General features: G+C 42.2%; 1 protein-coding gene across 1 annotated transcript in view; it reads left to right on the forward strand.

The window, feature by feature from the left end:
* The window catches only part of LOC107562490 (interleukin-1 receptor accessory protein-like 1-B), a 45,088-nt gene extending 30,968 nt beyond the window's left edge, over nt 1–14,120 (forward strand). The window contains exon 5 of the mRNA XM_016247123.1: nt 13,962–14,120. Coding sequence (XP_016102609.1) covers nt 13,962–13,966 — 5 coding nt within the window. The 3' untranslated portion in view covers nt 13,967–14,120. The remainder of the gene's footprint in view (nt 1–13,961) is intronic.
* Nucleotides 14,121–17,376: the final 3,256 nt, after the last annotated feature.

Consider the following 17,376-nt stretch of genomic DNA (forward strand, 5'->3'; position numbering starts at 1 on the left):
AGGCAGGTGTGTTGAGGAAACTTGTAGCTGAACTCTGCAGGACACCGGCCCTCCAGGACCGAATTTGGAGATGCCTGCTCTAATCAAAATAAGACACAGACAATGAATGATAATGACACCATCTGGCATATTTATGTTTTCAAGGTGTTTGTTTATTCATTCAGTACATTGTTGAATAAAGAATCTAACATGAGAGAAGAAGGGTTGTGCTTTATTTTTATGCTCCATACCGACCCAGAATTTAGCTCAAGATGGAGTAATTGGCTCTCAGGCAGAGCTGGCGTCTCAAACTGTCAGTAAACACATCATCCTGCTATAATTGAACACTTTCCTGTGGTTTTAATAGCACATTGTTTCAATGGCAACTGGAACAGACCTTGTTTGTCCTTCCAGAAGAAATAAGTCTTATTTGGCTTATGTGTGTGTGAGAGACCAAGGTCTTATTAGGACAAGTCAAATTTGTAAAAAAAAAGAAATGTACCAACCTGTAAAGCCCCACTCAACTTTTCAAAGCATACTGCAGGTGAGGAAAGGTCAGGACTGTCCTTCACGTTTATATATGGACTGTGAGCGACTGCATGAATAATTCAGGCTCGAGCCTCATCATGTGACAGACATATTCTCCCGTCTGCTCACAGCGGCCTTTGCGTGTCTCACGAAGGGTCACATCACGGCCCCTTACACAAGCCCAGAAAGATCCACAGGCCTGTTTCTGTCTCTTAATGGGAGCGGCGGGTTACATTAGACATAATTACTTCTGTGTGGTGTCTTCAACCCCAGCAGGCTGTAATTTGTACCTTCACGTCCCCTCTGCCACACGACAGCTGCTGGAGCCATGACACTGTCATTTTCCCTCCCGTTTCTCCAGCTCTCATAAAGCCTCTTGTAACCCGCTGACCTGTCCGATCGTATATAAGCACCAGTTCCCGTATCACCCCTGCCCTTGTGTTTTTATTGGACCCCTATTAGTCTTTGGGACAGCTGCTGTCACTAATGCTGTTAGAAGCTCAATTTTTCTTTTCCAATGTCCATGTTCACTTATTATACATTGTTTGTTATTTATATTAATGTAAATGATTATTATAAATGTCTTGTAAATACCAAAACATGCATATGTTCATCAGAGTAGATGGTACTTGTCTGCATAGTCGTGTCTGACGTACTGTATGGGGCTAGAGATGTAAATTAGTAATGTTGCTATAATCCGGTATGTTTACATTTAGTATTTTATGCTTATGTTCCTATTTGAAAGATTCAATTATGATCTGGTCTGTTGCTGTTGGTGGGACATCAGCAGATTATTCATTACAGTCATTCATTCTTTAAAAAATGTATTTTCCAGATTCAGATGTTCTAGATGTTTGGTGCTTATTACTAAAGGAAAATGTGTTAAAGGGACAAGCCTTACAATAAATTGTTTGTTCAGATGCAGAGTAGCATTTATTCGTATCTGAGAGGCTGGATTGGTTTCGTGTTTGTGGCAGACAGTAGCGACGTACTGCTTTTCTCCTTCTGCTTGTGCTTCTCGTTGTGCAAATGAGATTCAGCTGGAAACCTCTTGCTTTCTTCAGCTTGTTTCCCCTTAACAGCTACATAATTAGCAAACAGTTAGGTAAAGTGAAGTGAAGTGAAAGGGAAGTGATATGTGGTCAAGTATGGTAATGTGTAAAGTAATGTGTGCTCTGCATTTAACCCATCCAAGTGCACACACACACAGTAGTGAACACACACCCGGAGCGAGTAACTGCTTTAGGTGCCCGATACAGCAAGTGATTCCACCTCCTCATCATCTCTAGATCATCCCAGTGGATTTGAGCATGTTTAGCATGTGTTTGGATGACATTCCCATGCTCATGTGAAACATTCGTCTCATTAAACAAACTTAATTTCCTGTTTGACACTCATAAAGCATTTTATCTAAAATAATAATGCAAGATCCACTTTAGAATAGTGAATCAGTCGTTCACACACACACACACACACACACACACACACACACACACACACACACACACACACACACACACACACACACACACTCAGGCACACACACACACACACTCACGCACACAGACACACGCACGCACACACACTCACGCACACAGACACATGCACACGCACACACACACACACACACACACACACACTCAGGCACACACACACACACACACACACACACACTCAGGCACACACACACACACACACACACACACACAGACACAGACACTCTCACACACACACACACACACACACAGACACACACACTCAGACTCACACACACATACGCACACACACACTCACACGCGCACACACACACGCACGAACACTCACACACACACACGCACACACACACACACTCGCACGCACTCACACACACACATGCACACACACACAGGGATGGGCAGTATTTCAGATACATGTATTTAAAATATGTATTTGAAATACAAAATACTATTTTGTATTTTGTATTTTAAAGCCATCGGCAAAAATCAAATGTAATTTGTATTTAAATACAATTAAGATTAGTATTTTTGTATTTTCAAAATACATAAAATACTTTGTGCCAGTCAGGCCTTTTTGTGCCTTTATCAGGGTGCTGATTTAGTTCAGACACACCCCCTCCCCCAACCCCAACATTCATCACGTGAGCTGCAGCTGTACAACTCCATTCAGCATTGGGTGAGTGACTTTTCTGGAATAAGATAAGGTGAGGATGTCATGGTCAGTTGTACGTGTTGATTAAAGGTAAAATAGTGCATCATTCAGATTTGCCGTCAGTTAACATGAAAGAATAAAAGAGCACTGACAAGGGGAAAAATAGCTTTAGCCAATCAATTTTAATAGTTAATCGGTTGTTGTTTTTTATCAACTAGCTTGTCAAATGTGTTTAAAGCATTAGTGCATGTAAGGGCTGGATGATATGACAATACATATCATGGCGATGATATAAAGTGTGAATCGACGGAAATTTTTCTAAATCGTTTACATAGATAGGCCTGTTTGGTTAAGTAAATATATCCGTGTAGCTTTTAGTGGGCAGAAATTCTTCATTCATTCATTCAAAAGGAAGCATGGATGAATGAGTAATAGAATGTGATGTGCTTGATGCAATTGCACTTATTATAAGTGTATAAGTGTATGTGTCCTTTATAGTTCTATGGCTCTCAATAGATTCAGTGGTTGGAGTTGGGTTAATACTCCTTGACAATTTCTGTTGCTACTTTCTGATTACGTTTCTGGCTGCATTTAAAATCAAAACATATTGATCATTTAATAATTGTTGTAATGCTAAAATGTTTGTTTTCAACTTCCAAATAGGTGTCCAGTGGTTGATAAATAAATATTTGATTTCTGAATATTGTACCCTAATTGAAGTAGCTGTTTAAATAGGATCATGATTTTACATACCATTGCATGAATGACTGCCTGACACATTATATATTATTATATATTATTATATTTATGACTAACAATCAAATGATTAAGTAGTTAGAAACTAGTTGCTATGAATACACTATGGGAAATGGAGTTTAACACAAACAACGAAAACAAAAGAGCGCCCTCAAGTGACCAGTCCAGGTCACCACAACAAACACTGTGACAGTCTTCTTATGAATGACTTGTTTGTCATAGAGTCGGTGATGCTGATGCAAAGTAGGCCCTTTGTTACCAAACACCAAGTAACTAAATTAGGATACAATTATGAGTCATTCGCAAACTGTTAAACATTAAACTGTTGGTTACTTTAAAACTAACCTTCATCTGGGAGATCACAGTGATATGTGAATATTTGATCTGTTAACTGGTTGCATATGTCAGATTTATTGCATGACTCGGGCAGAGAAAAGCTGTTGCTATCAAACATTGTTCACATTTTTAAAATACAAAAATACAGTAGTTTATTTTGATACTTGGTGTAGCTGCTGTATTTTGTAGTTTATTTTGATATACTTAAAATTAAGGTATTTGGTATTTTATTTTAAAATACATTTTGATGTATCTTTGCCCAACCCTGCACACACACACACACACACACACACACACACACGCACGCACTCACAGCATGTGTTATTATTGTGAGGGGGTGACTCTGGCCGTGTGCCCTGAATTTGCTGCTATAACAAGCTGACCTGTTTGAGCAGGTGGGCAGGCTGGCAGCGTCCGTCTCTGAGCATTAGCCCTGGCACGACGCTGAGTGTGTCTGTGTACCTGCTATTGCCTACATTATGAGGCCCAAATGTCCTCACAAATATAGTAATCTCAGTAAATTTTGACCTTGTGGGAAAATTTTTTGGTCCCCATGAGGAAACAAGCTTATAAATCACACAGAATGAAGTTTGTTGAAAATGTAAAAATGCCTGTAGTTTTGTGTGAGGGGGAGGGTTAGAGTAAGAGGATAGAAAATACAATTTGTACAATAGAAAAACTAGAGAGAGTTTCCCTCTGAACACTCCAAACATTTATAATCTCCTGCAAACATCTTTCGGCTAGATTTATGTAGTTGAAGCTGTCTGTTATCTGACGGTCTTTGTGTGTTTTGTTGAGACGCAGACAGTGACATTCATGCATATTCATTCAATTAAAACATTCAAGTGCCTCTTTTTGATTTCCACTATAAACTCTCGACTCGAGTGGCGTTTCTTCTTCACGCAGCGTTCATGTGCGAGAGGGACATTTACTCTATCTCTTAATTAAAGATTAGATAGAGAGAGTTTCCCTCTGAACACTCCAAACATTTATAATCTCCTGCAAACATCTTTCGGCTAGATCTATGTAGTTGAAGCTGTCTGTTATCTGACGGTCTTTGTGTGTTTTGTTGAGACACAGACAGTGACATTCATGCATATTCATTCAATTAAAACATTCAAGTGCCTCTTTTTGATTTCCACTATAAACTCTCGACTCGAGTGGCGTTTCTTCTTCACGCAGCATTCATGTGCGAGAGGGACATTTACTCTATCTCTTAATTAAAGATTATATCACATTATTTTCTTCACAAGGGAAGAAAAATTCACTTCAAAGTAAAAGTGAGAAAAATAATTTCTGTAAGTTCACCAACTGAAAATGAGGCAAAGTTATTTGCATGAGTAAGATTGACGTTTTTAATATCCGCTGCAGCGGCGGTTCGATTGGCATGACTGAGCCGTCGTCGGCCTTGAGAAAGCACATCGTGTGCTTCAGCATCGTCCTCATTATTGGGAAAACAATGCATAATTAAAGTAATCATGATTAATTACCATTCTCTCACCATTTGCACATCTGCTTAATTATAAGTTTGGAATATTCCTCCACGCCTGAATTCTGATTTTGTGCAATGCTCCTTCTGACATGGTGTTGATAGTTCGGCTGACGTGAACGCAGCGGCTCTGGATCTGCCGCACTGATGTTTCTTCTGTTGTTTTAATTACACAGACATGCATGAGAATTGGCTGTCACTGCAGGGAGAAATAGGGCCCAGAGCTAAACGTCTACATGGCACGAGGACGCTGCTGAGAAGGCAGTATATAGTGACGTACAGGAATCGATAGAGCATTTTCCCTCTGTGCTTCATAAAGGTCTCAGCATTTGCCCAGATACACACGTCCAGAGGGCCAACAGAGAGCCAAATGAGCCGCTGGACTACAGTAGGTGGGCTAGCAGGGTGAATGAACATGTTCATTAAGTGAAAGTGCTGACAGCTCAAGCAGCTTTAACCGACAGACACCCGGGAGTCCCCGGAGAGGAATCCTCGGTGGACACAGAATTAAAAAAATATATATATATTTTGAGAAATGTTTGTCCATACAATGAAAGTCAAAGGGCTCCAATGTTGTTCGGCTCCCAATATTCTTTAAAATATCTTATTTTGTGTTCAGCAGAAGAAAGAAATAATACCATTGTGGAACAACTTGAGGGTGAGTAAATGATGACAGAATTTTAATTTTCCCACTCCCTTTAATATCTTCAAGTTATTGACACTCAAATTCAAATGCGGCATTAACAGAAGGGTTAACTATTCACATCGTAACCCTTCAGTCAGTGCAGCATTATCAAGTTTTTTAGCTGTCCGTCACGTTTCCGCTCTGGAAGAATGTCAAGTGGCCACACTAAGTGGGGTGTTCAGGTTGTAATCATCACGCTCAGCTGCGGCTCGTCCGTGTTGATAGTGTTCGCTCTTGTAAGGCCGAGGGTATTAAAGTTAATCAGCAGAGAAATGTCAGACGGCTTTGCTCACACACGTTAGTGTTCTGCTAGCGCGCAGCGGCACTCTCAAACAATGCGTCCTCGCTGCGTCAGGCAACTTGTAGAGGGCCAGTGCTCAGATCTATTCTGAGTGCGCTGGCGTAATCATGCGTGACCGGGAGCGACTGAGCTCTTTAATTAGAGAGACACGCATTCATTTATTTACCCTTTTCTCAGAGGAGATTAGCTGGAGATGCTTTGTGGGAGAGATATAGAGCTAACGTGTATCTGAGACGGGCCTTCCTCCACTGCTGCACGTAAAGCAGGCATTTCACGAGTGTGAAATGAGCGTCTTCCTCCAGCGATCTACAGTCTCCTGACTCTTACTCCCAAAGCGTGATGTGTGCGAGCAGGTATGTTCGTTCACGTCTAGTAGATGCTGTGTGTTCATATTCAGCTCAAAACTGTTGGAGAAGGTTTTTAATTAAAATAAATTAATCGATGTGAAGATTCTAATGAGCAGATGCTAACAGTGGTATTTAAAAAGCTCTCATTAAGCATCTGAAGGGCTTTTGATGGCAGTATGTGTCGGGTCACATCCTCTGGCCGGATGAAAGAGGAGCTCTCGAAGGTCGCTCGGTTCATTTACTGAGCACATCCAAAGGGTCGAGTCACGTTCCAGGCCTTTGAAGTTCCTCTGCTGGCTCGATAGCCGGTCGATGGGCCAACCCAGGGTTCCAGGGAAACTTTACTCCTCGACTTTTGAAGTCACTTTGTTTACGCAGAAATCATTCATTTAGCTGAAGGTCTTTATGAGAGCATAAGGAACGTTTGACCAGCTTTTGTGTCCTCCGAAAAGAGAGAAACTAAAGATAGGGTTTAATTGCTTTAAAGCAAGTGTAGCACTCATGTGAATCTGCTTTCTAATGTATGTCAGTACATCAGTTCTTTTTGAGTATTTTAGATTCAAACGACAAACTAACAAGCAAGAAAAAAAACATTGCACCTTCTCCACTGGTTGCCAGAACTTTCCTTGTAGTGTGTCCCTTTGCTAATTTACAGCACCAGTGGGACCCTATTATTTTCAAGAGGAAGATGTCACCTCCTCACCCAACAGCATGGCTCATAACTGGAACAAAAGAATGGGCTTGCGGCGTGTTTAAAAGTGGATTACGTTCAGAAGGCTCAGTTCTGAGCCTGGCTGGGAGCCTGTGATGTTCAGCAGCCATACAGAGAGCAATTTCCTTCCTCTCACAGTGTTGACATTTCTTAAAGAGACCCCCCAGAGCGGAGCGCTCTCGCCCTCACGGTGATTAGCCGCGTAGTGCCGCGGTGTCGACTTATGGCATGCAGAATTACAGCAGCGATGGTTTCACATGGATGAAATTAGTGAAAAGGTCAACAGGACGAGATGACTCGTGTGTATCGGGCTACAGGGATCAGTTATTGTTGTAATTATGAGGTGAGGATGTATCGATCATGTGTGTGTGATATTTCTCTACAGAGCTGTAGTCCAGTATAAAATGACCATGTAAAAGCTGCTTCCGGCTTCGCTACCGTTCGGACGTTCTTGCTTATTGCTCTGCGCTTTGCTCCCTATTTCTGTACTTTTCTAAAAAAAAAAATTTGATTTTTAGGATTTTTCTAAGATTTGTACTTCAGCAGATCAGCACAGAGCTCAAACAACACATTTTTGGCACAAATACTAAAACTAAAAACTCTTTGGGACTGGAAAAATACCACGAAAAAGAAGATTCTTTGCTTCCCACTGCCAGCAGCTTACATTCCGGAGACGGGAAAACACAGCTGCCCACATTCAAACAGAAGAGAAAGAAAATGCCTCCTGTTGTCAACTTCTACAAAAGATTGTGGTTCTTCAACTCCATTATCAGAAACATCATTACCAGGACTACAACTACATGCTGCCTTCCTCAAGCAACCGTTTCTGATGAGAACAAGGAACTTCAGAAAATTCTAATTAAGCACAAGACTGCAAATCGAATCATCGTCCATGTGGGGAAGAATGATATCCGGAAAGAGCAGTCAGAACTCCTTAAGAAGGACTTTCAAACTCTCTGAAACACTTCGAAGACTTAAAGTTCAGTTGTTCATCAGTGGACCACTCCCAGCAAGAGGAACTAACATGTTTTCACGTTTGCTTGGGCTGAACACATGGCTGCAAAGAATGTGCAGTTTAAAAGGAGTCAACTTCATCGACAAATTAAATTTTTTTCTGGGGCCATAGACAACTGTTTAAACTGGATGCAAGAGTGCTTAAGGACAATACGTATCTACTTCTCCCTCCGTCATCCTTCAGTAGTGTGTGCCAAACTACTCAACCTGAATGACACACGCACACCTGGACAGAGTATGAGTGACGACAGGACTTCATATCAGCTTCCAAGTCATCATGTGGTTGACACATCCCACAAGGACACTGATAACACCACGCAGCCACAACAAGCACTGCTCATGGACACCATCCCAGCTGAGCCCTGCCCACAGAGCTCATCACAGACAGACTGTGACATATCAGAACAGCTCCAAGACTCAGCACCCAAGGACAACTTTCTGGAAAATAGCCAGGGAAGCCAGGACAACATATCACAGCCACCAAAAACAATAGAGCCAGAGCCCCGCTCACCAGACACATTATTCCTCTCTCCAGCATCTCCACTTCTTAGCTTCTCACAGAAAATAGAGGAACTGGTTTATGCTGGGACCAAACTCTCCCACTCTTTTGCTGCAAGCCCCCAGATATCAACTAAAAAACGGCGGGGCCCACCACCACCAAAGCCTGTGGGCCCAGCTCGTCTTCCTCCTCCTGTGAGAGCTCTCCGGCCGCTGCCACAACGCCAGGGCCCAAACCCTCCATCTGCTGTAGGTGAACCAAAAACAACTGATAACAGCTCTCAGTGATATGTGTCGGGTCCCCGCTATAATAGCAGCAACATTCACAAATTGGGACCAAACTCTCCCACTCTTTTGCTGCAAGCCCCCAGATATCAACTAAAAAACGGCGGGCCCCACAACCACCAAAGCCTGTGGTTCCAGCTCGTCCTCCTCCTCCTCCAGTGAGAGCTCTCCGACCGCTGCCACAACGCCAAGGCCCAAACCCTCTATCTGCTGTAGGTGAACCAAAAACAACTGATAGCAGCTCTCAGTGATGTCCCCGCTATGATAGCAGCAACATTCACAAATGTTTACAGAACAAGCGGGAACCCAGTGTGCCTGTAGCTTTCTCTATTTCTGTTTTATCACGTGATAGAAAGTCTAAGGCCTTCTCAAGCCATATGGCTGACCCATCTAATCTCCACAATTGTGGACATACTCTAGATTTAATCATCAGTAGAGGTCTAAGCATTTCATCCATTGTTGTTAAGGATGTAGCACTATCTGATCACTTCTGTATTTTCTTTGATATATTGATCTCTGTTACCACTGAATCTAGATCTGTCTCTGTCAGAAAGAGATGCATTAACCTAAACACAAGTGTGCTATTTATGGAGGCTATATCTCTAACACCAAGCATTTCTGCAGACTCTGTTGATCTTCTCCTCGATTCCTTTAACTCAAAAGTTAAGAATGTTATTGATGACATTGCTCCTGTGAAAGTCAGCAAGAAGACTTGCAGACATACAGTAAATCAGCTTGGAGAAAATCAACAGCAGTTCAGAGTATGAAAGGACAATGCAGAAAAGCTGAGCGGATCTAGCTGAAGACAAAACTTGAAATTCACTTTAATATATATAAAGACAGCCTTCAAACAGTAACTTAAACAACACTCGCACTCTTTTTGCTACTGTTGAGAGACTGACAAACCGAGACTGACAAACCCCCCCAAGTCAGATTTCCAGTGAAATGCTCTCCGACAGCAAATGCAATGAGTTTGCATCCTTCTTCCCAATGTGATTACATCATGCATGAAGTCCAGCTAGTGCAAGACCAGAATCTGTGATTAAAAACTATAGAATTTTTTTTTTTTAGAAAATGGCCGATGGTTTCTCTAGATAAGACTCTTATTCCTCAGCTGGGATCCTGTAGAGCTCTTTGAAGCTGCACTGAAACTGCAGTTTGGACCTTCAGCCCGTTGGTCCCCATTGAAGTCCATTATATGGAGAAAAATCCTGGAATGTTTTGCATCTGCTTTCTAATGTATGTCAGTACATCAGTTCTTTTTGAGTATTTTAGATTCAAACGACAAACTAACAAGCAAGAAAAAAAACATTGCACCTTCTCCACTGGTTGCCAGAACTTTCCTTGTAGTGTGTCCCTTTGCTAATTTACAGCACCAGTGGGACCCTATTATTTTCAAGAGGAAGATGTCAGCTCCTCACCCAACAGCATGGCTCATAACTGGAACAAAAGAATGGGCTTGCGGCGTGTTTAAAAGTGGATTACGTTCAGAAGGCTCAGTTCTGAGCCTGGCTGGGAGCCTGTGATGTTCAGCAGCCATACAGAGAGCAATTTCCTTCCTCTCACAGTGTTGACATTTCTTAAAGAGACCCCCCAGAGCGGAGCGCTCTCGCCCTCACGGTGATTAGCCGCGTAGTGCCGCGGTGTCGACTTATGGCATGCAGAATTACAGCAGCGATGGTTTCACATGGATGAAATTAGTGAAAAGGTCAACAGGACGAGATGACTCGTGTGTATCGGGCTACAGGGATCAGTTATTGTTGTAATTATGAGGTGAGGATGTATCGATCATGTGTGTGTGATATTTCTCTACAGAGCTGTAGTCCAGTATAAAATGACCATGTAAAAGCTGCTTCCGGCTTCGCTACCGTTCGGACGTTCTTGCTTATTGCTCTGCGCTTTGCTCCCTATTTCTGTACTTTTCTAAAAAAAAAAATTTGATTTTTAGGATTTTTCTAAGATTTGTACTTCAGCAGATCAGCACAGAGCTCAAACAACACATTTTTGGCACAAATACTAAAACTAAAAACTCTTTGGGACTGGAAAAATACCACGAAAAAGAAGATTCTTTGCTTCCCACTGCCAGCAGCTTACATTCCGGAGACGGGAAAACACAGCTGCCCACATTCAAACAGAAGAGAAAGAAAATGCCTCCTGTTGTCAACTTCTACAAAAGATTGTGGTTCTTCAACTCCATTATCAGAAACATCATTACCAGGACTACAACTACATGCTGCCTTCCTCAAGCAACCGTTTCTGATGAGAACAAGGAACTTCGGAAAATTCAAATTAAGCACAAGACTGCAAATCGAATCATCGTCCATGTGGGGAAGAATGATATCCGGAAAGAGCAGTCAGAACTCCTTAAGAAGGACTTTCAAACTCTCTGAAACACTTCGAAGACTTAAAGTTCAGTTGTTCATCAGTGGACCACTCCCAGCAAGAGGAACTAACATGTTTTCACGTTTGCTTGGGCTGAACACATGGCTGCAAAGAATGTGCAGTTTAAAAGGAGTCAACTTCATCGACAAATTAAATTTTTTTCTGGGGCCATAGACAACTGTTTAAACTGGATGTCCTCCACCCAAACAAACTTGATGCAAGAGTGCTTAAGGACAATACGTATCTACTTCTCCCTCCGTCATCCTTCAGTAGTGTGTGCCAAACTACTCAACCTGAATGACACACACACACCTGGACAGAGTATGAGTGACGACAGGACTTCATATCAGCTTCCAAGTCATCATGTAGTTGACACATCCCACAAGGACACTGATAACACCACGCAGCCACAACAAGCACTGCTCATGGACACCATCCCAGCTGAGCCCTGCCCACAGAGCTCATCACAGACAGACTGTGACATATCAGAACAGCTCCAAGACTCAGCACCCAAGGACAACTTTCTGGAAAATAGCCAGGGAAGCCAGGACAACATATCACAGCCACCAAAAACAATAGAGCCAGAGCCCCGCTCACCAGACACATTATTCCTCTCTCCAGCATCTCCACTTCTTAGCTTCTCACAGAAAATAGAGGAACTGGTTTATGCTGGGACCAAACTCTCCCACTCTTTTGCTGCAAGCCCCCAGATATCAACTAAAAAACGGCGGGCCCCACAACCACCAAAGCCTGTGGTTCCAGCTCGTCCTCCTCCTCCTCCAGTGAGAGCTCTCCGACCGCTGCCACAACGCCAAGGCCCAAACCCTCTATCTGCTGTAGGTGAACCAAAAACAACTGATAGCAGCTCTCAGTGATGTCCCCGCTATGATAGCAGCAACATTCACAAATGTTTACAGAACAAGCGGGAACCCAGTGTGCCTGTAGCTTTCTCTATTTCTGTTTTATCACGTGATAGAAAGTCTAAGGCCTTCTCAAGCCATATGGCTGACCCATCTAATCTCCACAATTGTGGACATACTCTAGATTTAATCATCAGTAGAGGTCTAAGCATTTCATCCATTGTTGTTAAGGATGTAGCACTATCTGATCACTTCTGTATTTTCTTTGATATATTGATCTCTGTTACCACTGAATCTAGATCTGTCTCTGTCAGAAAGAGATGCATTAACCTAAACACAAGTGTGCTATTTATGGAGGCTATATCTCTAACACCAAGCATTTCTGCAGACTCTGTTGATCTTCTCCTCGATTCCTTTAACTCAAAAGTTAAGAATGTTATTGATGACATTGCTCCTGTGAAAGTCAGCAAGAAGACTTGCAGACATACAGTAAATCAGCTTGGAGAAAATCAACAGCAGTTCAGAGTATGAAAGGACAATGCAGAAAAGCTGAGCGGATCTAGCTGAAGACAAAACTTGAAATTCACTTTAATATATATAAAGACAGCCTTCAAACAGTAACTTAAACAACACTCGCACTCTTTTTTCTACTGTTGAGAGACTGACAAACCCCCCCAAGTCAGATTTCCAGTGAAATGCTCTCCGACAGCAAATGCAATGAGTTTGCATCCTTCTTCCCAATGTGATTACATCATGCATGAAGTCCAGCTAGTGCAAGACCAGAATCTGTGGTTAAAAACTATAGAATTTTTTTTTTTAGAAAATGGCCGATGGTTTCTCTAGATAAGACTCTTATTCCTCAGCTGGGATCCTGTAGAGCTCTTTGAAGCTGCACTGAAACTGCAGTTTGGACCTTCAGCCCGTTGGTCCCCATTGAAGTCCATTATATGGAGAAAAATCCTGGAATGTTTTGCTCAAAAACCTTAATTTCATTGCAACTGAAGACAGAAAGACATGAACATCTCGGATGACATGGGGGAGAGTAAATTATCAGGATATTTTTATTCTGGAAGTGAACTAATCCTTTAAGCAATAAACAGAACGAGCCAATGTCTAATGAAGAGCATAGCTCATCTGAAATCTTCAGTATAATAGCCCAAAATTAGCTCCATCCCAGTGAGAATATTGTCTTTGCTCTCGTTCGATCTCTTAGTAGTAACTGAGCATCTTTAAGTCTGTGTTTGTGACCACATGCTCTCATCTGCTAAAGAAACATCCGTTGATAAAGCTCATCATCTAAAGCTGCTTTGACGCACATGATGATGAATTCAGTTCCTCTCATGCAGTAAAGCAGCTCTGCGTTGTGTCGCTGTTATATGTCAGTGTCTCTGTGGAGTGTTTCCAGCAGCTTGTTGAATTCAGCCTGTTCTGGGGCACAAGGGGTCCATGGCAGCATTAGAGAAGTGTATCTAATAAAGTGCCTACTGATCACATACACACAGGACAGATTTAATCTCTGAGGAAACAAGAGCTAATGAGAGTCAGAGACGGAGAGAGGGAGGACGGCCTTCTGTGGAGAGACAGCCATGCAAATATTTCATCCAGCGATTCATTATTTTTTCTCCTGAATCTCTCCCACAGAATAATGATCCCAAATACGCAGCAGTCACCAGCGGCCTCTCCTGAGCAGAAATTGGATTTTGGATGAACGATCAGACGGTTTACATTTCATCAAAATTCCCACGGTTTAAATTCAACCTCGCAGAGATGGAAATGAGAGCAGCTGTCGTTCACTTCACCTGCGCAAACACACACACACATATTGAGTCTTTCATTTTAACACAGCTGGTGAATTTACCGTGTGTAACGGCTCAAACTGCTACAAACATTTGAAATCTGTTTTCTCATTTGAAAACTCTGGAATGAGTTTATTTTTGCTTTCTGCATTTCTCGATTTCTCTTTATGGTTTCTCCCTCGTGCTAAAACGAAATGTGTCTTCATCTAGCTGTCGAACAGAAGCTCACGCAAACCGAATCTGCCTGTGTAGTTTTACATGAAACAAAATAATCAATGTGTATTTCATGGTGAAAAAGCTCATTAGGATAATGAGATTTTCTCTGTGAAGAAGTTGCACATCAACAGGAAAAAGAAAACATTTACAAAAGCTGTGTTTCAAATCTGATCTGAGTTTGTGTGGGTTACTGTTAGTAATCTTGGGTTACAGTCCCTGCATTTGTCATTGTTACGGCCGAATGGTGGAGAGTATTTTCACAAAGGTGAAGCTCTGTCATATTAACTAACACATCACAGTGATGTTGGAGAAACGCGAGTGAACATCACAGAAAATAAAGAACCTGAAAACAGATCTCACCAGTGTCATAACTTTGCTTTGAAAAGGGGTGGGGACACCGCGCAACTCTTTTTGCTAGTTTTTACTTAATAACCTAATTTACTTGGGGACAGGGTTTAGAGTTGGACAAACTTAATTTTGACTTTTAAAAAATACATCAATGTACCAGGGGCGGGGCTCCAGAGAATTTTGAATGCAGGTGCTGAGGGGGCTCCAGACTCATTATTCCCACTGCTCGCTCTTTTGCGATTAACTTTCTCAGTTGGTTGCACGAGCACGTTTTTTTTGCGTTACAGCATGCTATTAATCAATGCATGCTGATGAACTTTTATCGTAGTTTATAGTTATATGGAAACGAAAGTAGTTAACATTCAACCCGTTCTTTTTCATCAGTAGTATTATTTGTGATTTGAATTTTGTGAACGGGAGTTCCTCTTTTGCCATGTTATAAGCTGGGCTTCGGATGCTTTCACTTTGATATCATGATCTTGTCAGGTTTTACAATAAAATATAATTGTCTGTTTTGCTTACATCTATACACCTTTCACCTTTTCATTATTTTTAATTAAAATGCACAACAACAATAAAACAGTAAGATTCAATGACAAACTAGCTTACAAAACGTTATTAACAAAAACGAATAAGATGAGGCATGGCATAGGCCTGCACGCAGTATTGGGCTATATAATGACTAATAAATTACTAAACAGAACATTTAGCAAACACTGAGGAATCAAAAAAAAAAAAAAAGAGAGAGCCTCCATAGCATAACGTGAGGTAAACAGCAAAGATAAGCTTTTCAAAATGAAAACAAAACTAAAAGAAAAGTAAAACTAAACTTGCTGCCGGTGACAGTGCTTGCATGTTTTTTTTTACACAAGAATACCAACATATTCACCTTCTCTGGTTTAAGAAGCAGTCTTTTACTTTACTTCAGCGTGAAAACCATCAATATTCCCATCATTTTTGCTGAGCGCACCTTCTGCAATTAATAGTAAATATAACCAAAACAGGTTATTATAATTTTTATATGAATAATAAAATATATATAAGGAAAACTCGCCCACTCGAATTTGTAATATTAGGCTCTAATATTAATATAATTAATACGTCTGCCTATAGCCTATATTGAAGTATGGTTAATATATTATTATATTAATCAATTTAATATAACGTGTGACTAGTTGACTAGAAAAATCTTTAGGATTGAGTGAGAGAAGGAGTGCCTCTGAGTGAGTGATAGGAGGCGTGGCTCTGAGTGTGTGAGAGGATCAGTGACTCTGAGTGAGTGAGTGAGTGAGAGGAGGTGTAGCTCTGAGTGAGTGAGAGGAGGCGTGGCTCTGAGTGAGGGAGAGGAGGCGTGGCTCTGAGTGAGTGAGAGGAGGTGTAGCTCTGAGGGAGTGAGAGGAGGTGTGGCTCTGAGTGAGTGAGAGGATCAGTGACTCTGAGTGAGTGAGTGAGTGAGTGATAGGAGGGGTAGCTCTGAGTGAGTGAGTGAGTGAGAGGAGGTGTAGCTCTGAGGGAGTGAGAGGAGGTGTGGCTCTGAGTGAGTGAGAGGATCAGTGACTCTGAGTGAGTGAGTGAGTGAGTGATAGGAGGGGTAGCTCTGAGTGAGTGAGTGAGTGAGAGGAGGTGTAGCTCTGAGGGAGTGAGAGGAGGTGTGGCTCTGAGTGAGTGAGAGGATCAGTGACTCTGAGTGAGTGAGTGAGTGAGTGATAGGAGGGGTAGCTCTGAGTGAGTGAGTGAGTGAGAGGAGGTGTAGCTCCGAGTGAGTGAGAGGAGATGTGGCTCTGAGTGAGTGAGAGGATGAGTGACACAGGCTGTGTTCCACTCCACTTTTAGACACGCACTCGCAAACTTCCTTAAGCACTTCCCCTCGGGGGAATCCCCGCTGCCATTTTGAAGTGCGTTCCACTTCGTGAAGTGGACGAGGGAAGTTTATATGGACAGACCCTCGACCCCTTGATTTTGACAAAGGGAGCAAGTCTGCTTCATATGCATACTTTAGGCCGCTTCATAGACCACAATGCAACACGATTGTGACGTCATCGCAGATCACATTTAATTTATCCCCACCCCAAACAACTCTATAATATATAAATATTTTTTTTTACATTTATAACAGCCTAAACATACCTATATACATATAGAATGCTGCACCAAACAAATTCATAAGGGAAAAAATGTAAACAATAAACCAATCCCATAGCTGATTCTAAGTGATCAAGGGCTTAGGACGTTCCAGTTCAGCCCATTCCAAGGGTTCCGCCAGAAGTGGGCACTCATGCAACGTAATGAATGTCGTACATCCGAGTAAATGAGACGGAGGGAAGCTTGCGAGTGAAACGGACTGAGTGAGGGAGTGAGTGAGTGAGTGAGTGAGAGGAGGTGTGGCTCTGAGTGTGTGTGTGAGTGAGAGGAGGCGTGGCTCTGATTGAGTGAGAGATGTTCCTCTGAGTGAGTCATAAGAGACGTGGCTCTGGGTGATTGAGAGGAGGAGTGGCTCTGAGTGAGTGTGTGCGTGAGAGGAGGCATGGCTCTGATTGAGTGAGAGGAGGAGTGGCTCTGAGTAAGTGATAGGAGGCGTGGCTCTGAGTGAGTGAGAGGAGGCGTGGCTCTGAGTGAGTGAGTGATAGGAGGTGTGGCTCTGAGTGAGTGAGTGATAGGAGGCATGGCTCTGAGTGAGTGAGTGAGTGAGTGAGTGA

This window comes from Sinocyclocheilus grahami, unplaced genomic scaffold (genome assembly GCF_001515645.1).
Source record: "Sinocyclocheilus grahami isolate Dianchi unplaced genomic scaffold, SAMN03320097.WGS_v1.1 scaffold825.1, whole genome shotgun sequence".
Lineage (NCBI taxonomy): Eukaryota > Metazoa > Chordata > Actinopteri > Cypriniformes > Cyprinidae > Sinocyclocheilus > Sinocyclocheilus grahami.